At 30.7% G+C, this 9,969-nt stretch overlaps 1 protein-coding gene across 1 annotated transcript in view; it reads left to right on the top strand.

Moving 5' to 3' along the window:
* Positions 1–9,969, top strand: part of LOC111627905 (WAS/WASL-interacting protein family member 2-like) — a 55,475-nt gene that overhangs the window by 21,494 nt on the left and 24,012 nt on the right. The window contains exons 2-3 of the mRNA XM_023371586.1: positions 945–1,148; positions 7,610–7,726. Of these exons, the coding sequence (XP_023227354.1) occupies positions 971–1,148; positions 7,610–7,726 (295 nt within the window). The 5' untranslated portion in view covers positions 945–970. The remainder of the gene's footprint in view (positions 1–944; positions 1,149–7,609; positions 7,727–9,969) is intronic.

The following is a 9,969-nucleotide window of genomic DNA, read 5'->3' on the forward strand; positions in this document are numbered from 1 at the left end:
TATAGGATTATCTTCAATAAAATGTAATTCTATTCAATTTTATATGATATGTCGATAAACTTTAAAATTCCAGTAATTTTGTGTGGGATAAAAGTCAATGCTGATGTTTGCAGACAAAGAGCACAAAAATGTACAGAACGATCTTGCTCGTTTTTCTCGGTAATACCACATAAAATGACGTGTCCTGCTAGTAATACTTGTTCTCCTTCTATAAAATTTCTCGATGAACTGCTACAAGTAGCATATTTCATTATATCAGATAGTAATATATAATTCATTTTACATTGACGACTAACAAACAACCCAGATAGAGTAGCCATTTTGTAAAAATACAGCGCCCTCTATAGTTCATGAAAAACACGAATAGTGTTTGCACACATATTTTGTTATAAAGATGTTTATTATAACTTTATGCATAATGTACCATTATAAGCATAAGAATAGTTTTATGTTAGAAGTTTATTTTATAAAAGTGCAGAATCAATCATATTTGATCCTTTATTGATATCATTTTATTGTCATTATGTAGGCTCACATAAGAATGTGTGCTTGGTGTTTGTCAGGTATATTATTTTAACTTCAGTATATGTGTTTGCAATCTTGCTTTTAGTTATCGTCTGTTAATTATTTAATTATTAACAACATAATCTTCAATATCTTCAGGAGAAAACAAAGCTAGAGCTTCAATGGCATCCATGTTTGCTATATTTTTACAACATAACAGGCTTGGATGTGCAAATGTCATCTAATGTTGTGTGTTTTTAATTATAATGCCCAGTAAATATAACATAAAATATGTCATGCACAAACTCTAATATATTACATATTATTTATGAATTAGATTATATTGTCATCTTTTGAATTCTGTTAAAATTTGAAATAAATTTTTAATTATAAACAGCAATTCATTTATTATAATTATTAATTGCTATTTTTATTTTTAGTGTTATAAATCATAGTTTATATTACCATGCCTCCACCACCACCACCTCCTCCTCCACCCCCTGCACCACCACTACCAGCAACTTCTGTTGATACAAGTAGGCCAGAGAAAACAGGAGCAGATAGAAGTGCACTACTACAAGAAATCAGATTAGGCACTCGATTAAAGAAAGCAGTTACTAATGACAAGAGTGGCCCTATTATTGGTATTTTGAAATATTTCTGTTAATTTAATAAATTGTAAATTCTTAATTGGATACTAAATAAATTACATTTTTTTAAAAACAAGTAATGACTTTTTAATGCAAATAAATATTAAAAGGAAAAATTGCTTTAATAGAGAAAACAGTCTTTTTTTTTAATAATTGAATTGGGGAGGAAATCAATTGTCCCGTGACACTTCCTATTGTATTTGAAAACAAATTAATAAATTATTTTTTTTAGTTTATTCTATTACAAAGTTATGTTAAAAGTATAAAAAAAAATGTTTTAGCTAATTAATTATATAGACATCTTTAGAAATATATGTCAACATTTTTCAATTATCCGACCAACCCCAGTCCCCAATTAGGGTGGATAATCGAGGTTCTACTGTAGTATGTTCTAATTCGGTTGTGTATTCAGACCTGAAGATCTGTTTAAGATTGAAAAAATTAGTCACTAATAAAAAATTTTCAACTAGAGATACAAACATTTTGTGGACAGTTTTTATTACAATTAGACCCAGTTCATTTGTATTGCCATAGAATTATTCATTTATTTAAATTTTATTTAATTGCTTGAAATAGTTGCATTGAAGACATTATTTAAAGTAAATAGTTTTATGTAATAAAACTGTGTAAAGTGGAATTATATGATATCAAATGTTTTTTCTCATTTGACAGATTTCCATTCTAAACAAGTTTTTGTCAATATAGACTATTGCTCTGTTTCAAAGAATTTTTCCATTTAGGCAGGTTTCTGTTTTCATAGGTTCTACTGTATTTTAGAAATGGCAAGAAAATCTTTATACTGAAAAGAGAATTCCCTTAGTATAAATTTATATCTGGGACTAGAAAATTGCTTATATACTGTTAATTTTCATTGAAACAATATTCGTGTTTTTCACTGGATGCTCACCCTCTGGTGTTTAAAAACAGAATTACTCTATCTGGGTCGTTTGAATGTTCTTCGTATATTGTCAACAGTAGAGATGAATAGTAAAAGTAAAAGTAAAGCTTTCTGTTGTGTTCCAAATTGTAATTCCAAAGCCATACGCGATCCCGATATAAGTTTTCATGTATTCCCACATGAAAAACAGATGATTTTTCGTAAATCAGAATTCGGAAAATCTCAGAAATGTAACCGACGGAAAGAGTGGATTCGACNAATTTTATAGTTGTTTATGAATTTGTGTATATTGAAATTAAGCTTTTATAAATATATTCTGAGTAAGAAAACAAATCTTTATTTTATAGAAAATGCATTCTTTTTTTTAATTTAAAATTTTTTGTTCAGAAATGTCAACAGTTATCCAAAAATATTTTGTTTTCATTAAAAAGTCAATATTGGATTGAAAGTTGTTGTTCAGTTCTATTATTTATTTTATTGTTGCTAAAATCTTGGTGAATGATGCAATCTATATGTGTGTAATTTAATTACAATTTAGTATTTACATTACAGATAAATAGTACTGATAACTTTTTATAAAACAAAAATAATTATTTATTGAAATTATTATTGGAACACACATATGTGGTATGTCTAAAATCCGTAGGTGCAAGATTGGAGGAATATAGCAGGTAATCCAAAACAGTCACACTATTCTAACCAAGAACTGTTGCACAAGGATTGCACAGTTTGCTGGCACATTGTTGTGCAGCAAATCCCACTTTTCACTCTCATGGAACTCTGGCCATATGTACTGGATGTATTGCAATAAATGTTTCAGAACTTCCATATTGTGCCATTATTCTATTTCTCTTTGACACCACCTCTCACACAGACTGTGTTTGGATGACTGTGTTAGAAGCCAACTTGCAGTCCTACATATTTCATGCCTAAGCATTGATGTGTCTTAGGCACAGTAAAGTTCTTGTGGAATGTTGGTTCATGCTTCCTGAAGAACTGTCTTCAGCTAATCTTTCATTTAGGTTTGTGTTTTTGTACCTCTTTCTTGAGGACAGACCAAATTCTTGATTAGGTTCAGATCAGGCAAATTTGGAGCCCAGTCCAGAACTTTGACTCAAATTTGGCAAAGCCAAGCACTAATGAAGCCTGCAGTATGCGGCTTGGCAGATTTTGCCAGAAGGCAGTAAATGCTGTTGCAAAATTGCCTGGTAGCATTGCACATTGACTGTCCCATAATATTGAACAAAATCACCAATGCCAGAATATCCAAAACACCATCTCCCATATTTGAACAGGGCTTGGAAACTTGAATTCTTACTTCACACAGTTTTGGGTGAAGTAAGAAGTCAAGCCAGAAGATGACTCTGTTCAATATTTCCATATAGAACTGGAAAGTGAGGCTCATCAGACCAAATCACACTCTGCCTTGAGCTTTTGTCCAAGATAGGAGGACTCTAGCCCATGCAAACCTCTTTTGCTGAACTGGTATGAAAATAGGATTTTGCTTAATCTTGTACAAATTGTAACTCTTGTCATGTAAATGTAACCTCTTGCTAGCAGTTTGTCAAGATACAGATTGGCCTATTCAATCACTCCACAGTCTACAACTTCCACAAATGTATCAGGTTAGTATGTCATGAAAAGAAGACATAAAATTCAATCTTCCCTGACTAGTCATTGGTGATTTGTCATTATTACTGTATTCAAGCATGATAGAATTGGTTTTGTCACAGTGTCTGAGGCAGGTTTTGACAGTAAACTTGTTCAAACACATTTACCAGGCAATCTGCCATACAGCTGTTCCATTTTGTCATTTCTGGAGATCATACAGCATACTTGCAGTCCTAGCCTTTTACCATTTTTTGCATTTTGAACAACACAGAGACTACAGAAGATTTTATAGTTCCCGTATAGTTCATAAAGCAGCAAAACATTTACAAATCCAGCCAAGCAACATTGTTGAATGCTGGCTGCACATAAATTTATTGCCTAAAATATTTTTTGGAAGTGACACTTTCAGGCATATATGGAGATGCCTGTTAGTGATTGAATCAATTGTTTTTTGTAAATTATAAACTTACAACAACACCTGTGCATTTGCTGAGAGAATTTTTTTATTAACAAATGTTTTCAGACTACTTCCACAGGCCATCATCAGGTTTTTAAATCCATTTTTAGAACAAATAAAATGTTTTGTTTAAATTTTAACTTTTGAAGTATTCTAAATACAAATTTAAAGTTAAATGAATTAAATAAATAAATTATGAAAAATATGAGGTTAACAATAAAAAAAAATTATTTTTATTTATTGTTAACCTCATAAGGTTAATAAAATACAAATAAAAATGAAATTAAAAAAATATAAAATATAATACAAAAGCCAAAGATGATTATAGAGGGACACAGAATTCAGGGATTTTTATGTCTTAATCTTTTTTCAATAATGTATTTCCAAGCAGAAGGTAATGCATTTGCACCCCTCGCATTTAGGCACTACTCTTTGATCTTGCTCTTGTATATATCTATTTTTTTCACTTTCCACATTCATAGCTATGGTTGGAGAATGTACTTTTTTTTAGTAATGTTTGATTCATTCTACCATATAACAGAGTCTTCCATCTGTGACATTGCCACTAAAATTGTATTACTATGGCCTTTTTTACACTGTACTTGTGTTCCTTGAGTTGCGCCATAACATTTCTTTTTGTGACTCCAACATAATCTTTTTTGGCCCTTAACTGTTGATTTTTATATGGTACTTTGTATACTCCAGCTTGTTCTTCTTTCTTTAGTTGTCTTTATCATTCCTCAGTAAGTTGTAAATATTACGAGCTTTTTTGTAAACTATCCTTGAGTTTTTGTAAGTTGTCAGCTCATTTATAGTGCCTCACAACTGTTTGTTGTATGTAAATTTATTGATTCTATTGATGTTTTTGGAGACTTGTCTTTGTTTTCTTCATAACTCCTGATGAGCCCTTCTATAGTGGATATTTTATATCCTAAAGTTGTTACAGTTTCTTTAATTCTATTAATTTCTTTTAAGCTGTCCTGTATATTGGAATAATGCAAAAAGATTCTTCAAACCAGTGCTCTGAATGCAGAAAGTTTATACTTGTAATGGTCATTAGACCATGATGGGATGCACAAAGAGTATAAGTTGATTTAATGTATTCATCAGTATAAATATCTCCATTCATAAATTGGATATTAATGTCTAGGAAGTGCAGACAATTAGTGCTCTGTTGTTATAGTTTTAGGTTCAAACTGTGTCTGTTGTTGTTAACCACTCAAAAACTCCTGAACCCTGCAGTTATTTTTCTAAATTCAGAATACATCATTCATATCTTTTATAGAGTAAGATGTCTTTTATGAAATATCTGAGGATATCTTTCTCGACCTTATTTAGTACTGGTTTGCATAAAAATCCTGAAATAGGACTTTCCATTGAGACCCCTTTCTTTTGTTTATAAGACTTGTCATTGAATCTAAAAAATAACTGATAGCAAACTAATGTGGCTGAGTCATTTATTTCATTTGGGTAAGCAGATAAGTCTGGTTTACATTGAAACATGAACTGCTTAAAAGAAATTAATAGAAATACAGTGGATGATCAGATAACAAACACTTTCGCAAAAGATTTTTATATTCGGGCAGTGAACACATGATCAGATAACGAACACCTCACAGAACAAACACAAGAAGCAATGTAAAATAATGAATACTGATTGGTCTTCTCTTGTCTTCAGACAACAATTCGAAACTTTTCGGATCGCGGGAGATATTGACATCAACGCTCAACCTGGTATATACTAATCGGATAGTTACCTCCAAACTTTGAAACTCTCCCTTGTAATTTCAGCCTTTTATTTTTCTGACAGAAACAATTTTTTTATAGTATTCGTAAGACTGTCAGGCAGGTACTCGTTAAGTTTTGCGTAGGTTTTTATTTTCGAAAGGTGAGAGTATAATAGCAAAGGTAGAAAGTGGGCAGATGTCTGATGTCTGTTGTTGCTGGGCAGTATGACTTGAACATGTCTACAGTAGGCTGCAGTTCAATCTTATCTAAGAAAGATACTGTATTATCAAGAAGACTCAAGCAGCTTAAGGAGTAACAAAAATCTCATTAGAGAAATAAAGAACATTGATAATGGAACCTGAAACTGATCTGACGACAGAAGAATGCCAAGAATTCTTGAATGAAGAACATCAAGAAACTCAGCGAGATATATTTTCTTCTGAAAAAGAGAATTAATGTTGATATCTGCCACATTTTTTTGAAGAAGTGGGATGATGTCAGAATGACAGTCTTATAATGGCATCCAAACCAGGTTCAGATTAATAGGCTTTAGGATCTCTACAATTACAATGCTATTAATTACTTCTGAAAAATTTTGAAGAAGAGAGAAAAGCAATCAACTCCCACAAATGGAAAAAACATGACTAATAAAAATTGCAATGTGTATATATGTATTTTTATTATTACATATAAATAAACATAGTAAGAAAGTATATATTTTTTAATTTTTGAGGTCTCCAGAATGAATTAATCAAATTCCCATAAAAACCTATGATAAATCTATAATCAGTTAGCGAACAAAGTCTTGGAATGGGTTATGTTCATTAACTGATCACCCACTGTATCTAAAAAAACCATGCAACATGGAGGAATTGAAATTGGCTATAAACAGGTTGTTGGGAATGAAATTACACCCAATGAGTGTCAATATCTTATAGATCAAATGCCATTCTTTAATTCTATTAATTTCTGCAGTTTCCTGAGTTGGTCATAGAGAGAGGCCACATGGCATGCTTTTGAAAATCATAGGTGGACGAGAGCCTTTTCCTGTGTGTCTACATGGTACCCTGCAGTGTATGGAAAAATCACTCCTTTTGAAGCTAATTAAAAATAAACGTAAATGTCTGGCTGAAGTGGAGCTCAAATTATATCTCGCCCACATATGATTTTCAAAAGCATGCCACCTGGCCTCTCTCCATGACCAACTTAGGAAACTGCAAAGTATTGCATCAGTTTTTGCTCAAAAGTTAAGATCTAAATTAAACATGAAATTTCTGTGGCTCCTTGAGGTTACATGCAAGCAATGCAATCAACCAAATTGAACTGCAACTTTAATAACAGGTTGTATTAGATTTTAAACAAGTGTAGTCTAATATTTTTGTCGAGGAATTTTGCTGATCTAAAATTTAGTCTCACACTTGCAAATGATTTAAGTTTTTTTCTAATGTTAAAAAACATTAAAATCTATTGTGTGATTTTTTTTTTCTGTTAAATAAATATTGAATTTTGAGGAAAAAATTAAAAGGAAATTTGTAAAATGTAACTGAAAATAGTAATATGTAATTAAAACTAATCAATAAACAAAATCAATATTTTTGATGGGTGATCTAATACTTTTGGCAGGGGGTTGTAGTAAGTAACAAATCTAAATCTAATTGTCTTCAGATTTAGCAGTTACTTCAATTTATTTAAAATTTTTATTACATTGAAATATTTTTATATATATATTTACTTACCTAATATTTTAATAATTAATTTTAGGAAATCAGTCATCAGGAGGAGGAGTTTCTGCTAAAGGAAGCAGACAACCCACAATGCAGTTAGGTAATCTTTTTTCAGAGGGAGTGCCAAAACTACGCCATGTTGGCCACAAATTTGGTAATTAGTTTACTGTATTTCATATTAATAGTGAAATTTCCATGTTATTACAAGTCATTTTATTTAAGCAATACAATATATTAAAAAATCAAATAAGTATAATAACTATTTCTAAATACAAGGCATGTTCAACAGAAAACTGGAAAAGTTTCATTAAAAGTCAGGAGGATGAGCAGCAGCATAGTAAATTTGACACGACACCACCTAGTCAGAGGCAACAGTAACTGCAACTGGCAATACTGTTGATGTGCAAGAATATAAGACATGGATTGTAAAATGACGGTCCCTCTCCAGCAGTCATGAAGCAAGTTTGGTGTAGTATTGTCTTTACTTTTGACAAAAAAACCAATCAACATCCATTGGCATATGCAGGTACAGTAAGGAGACAACAACATGAGTTGCATATGGATGTACAAGTAGATGTAAGTTTCCAAAAACTGCCACAGTTCTGTGGAAGATTCTCCATATCATTCTCTGCATTCCCAGCCATAGAGAATCTTCCACAGAACTGTGAATGTTTTTGGAACCTCTGAACTCTACTCATACACCTGTGTGCAACTCATGAAGTAATTTCCTTACTGATGTGCCAATGGATATTGATTGGTTTTAGTCAAAAATTACAACACTATACTGCTCTTGCTTCATGCACTGCTGGAGTGGCATCAGCAATGTTGCTTCTGATTGGAAGTGTATCAAAATTACTGTGCTGTTTCTCATCCTCCAACTTTTAATGACACTTTTCTGTTTTTCTATTGAATGTCCTTTAGTTATAACTAATATAGCAATTTTATAGCAATATAACTAAATCTTTCATAAAAAATTTTGGTTATACTGTAGATAAAAAGTTGGATTAAAAACCTGAAATATTGCTTAATTTCTTTTGGATTATTACATTCTATATTGTAATTAATATAATTTACAATATGACTTAGTTGATGTTTCTGTCTTGTAACTATATTGTACAAGATGCTTTGTAAGTTGACTTTTTAAGCCCCCCAAAAAAAATCTAGAAGCTGGACTTATGGAAATATCTTTACCTAACTTACTACATATAACTACTTATTCAGTGAGTTTAGAATATCAGAATTTTGAGTTGAAAATCTTTGATCAGTTTATGGGCTAGCATATATGCTAGTATGAATTAATGAGACCACTTACTTCTATAATAGTATTTGTATTTAATCTTCCAATACTTTAATTCATCAGGTCTCCAATATACAACTCACAAGCCAAATATAGCTTCTGAATATTTATCTGGCTGGCAAAGCTTTTCACCAACACGTTTTATCATCATTTGTACTCATTTGAAACACATAAACTTTTCAAAAGTCAATTAGATGTCATTGCTGCAAAATTATTTTTATAAAAACCTAGTGTATTTATAAAAGGAAGTTTGTTAAATTTTTACAACTTTGTCAGAAGAGAATTTAAGTATTAACAAGTTTGCACAGTGGCATATTTTTATTTTTGTCTCTATATACCTTTGCAAACAAAACTTTTTAAAAATGAAATATATAAAATCAAAATATCAAACATCATTGTCTACTGAATATCTAAAGATTTTAATATTGGGTGCCACAAAATTTATTTTCAATTTTGATGACATTTTTTTTAAAAAAGTAGCTGCAAATTTAACATTGATTTATGTAAATTGTTTATTTAGAAATAAAAATTTTAATCTTTGACTATATCTTTTTTGGCCCAACTTATCTTTTATAGTTTACATTGTCCTTCTCAGAAAAAGCACTGCTTTAGTTGTGTACTGTATTTTTCTATGATGAACAAATAATATGTGAAAACAAATGCCTAAATGGAAATATTAAAAATGCATATTATCATAGTAATACTATATAGTAGTGGTTGTGCAAAGTGATTACTTGACATAAATTTCTATACATATATGGTCAGTTTAATATTAATATTTAATATCTGATAAAATTTATTTATTCCTTATGCAAATGAAGAAATTTTTTTAATGATTATAAAAATAAATACAAGTACAGAATTGTTCTAAGAAAGATATTTTTAAACCATGCTATAAAATACAAAAGTACTTTCATTATTGTAAAAGTTTTTATTTAAAATAACAAATATACAGTACAATTTACAGTAGAGCGTCGTTTATCCGAATCAATTGGGGACTGGGGTGGTTCGGATAACTTATTTTTCGGATAACCGATTATGTACGAAAAAATATATTAATTTATCCCATGTTGAAATTTCTCTCTGTTGCGTGTCGCTTC

This window comes from Centruroides sculpturatus, unplaced genomic scaffold (genome assembly GCF_000671375.1).
Source record: "Centruroides sculpturatus isolate CEXI.00-Female unplaced genomic scaffold, Cexi_2.0 scaffold449, whole genome shotgun sequence".
In the NCBI taxonomy this organism is placed as follows: Eukaryota; Metazoa; Arthropoda; class Arachnida; order Scorpiones; family Buthidae; genus Centruroides; species Centruroides sculpturatus.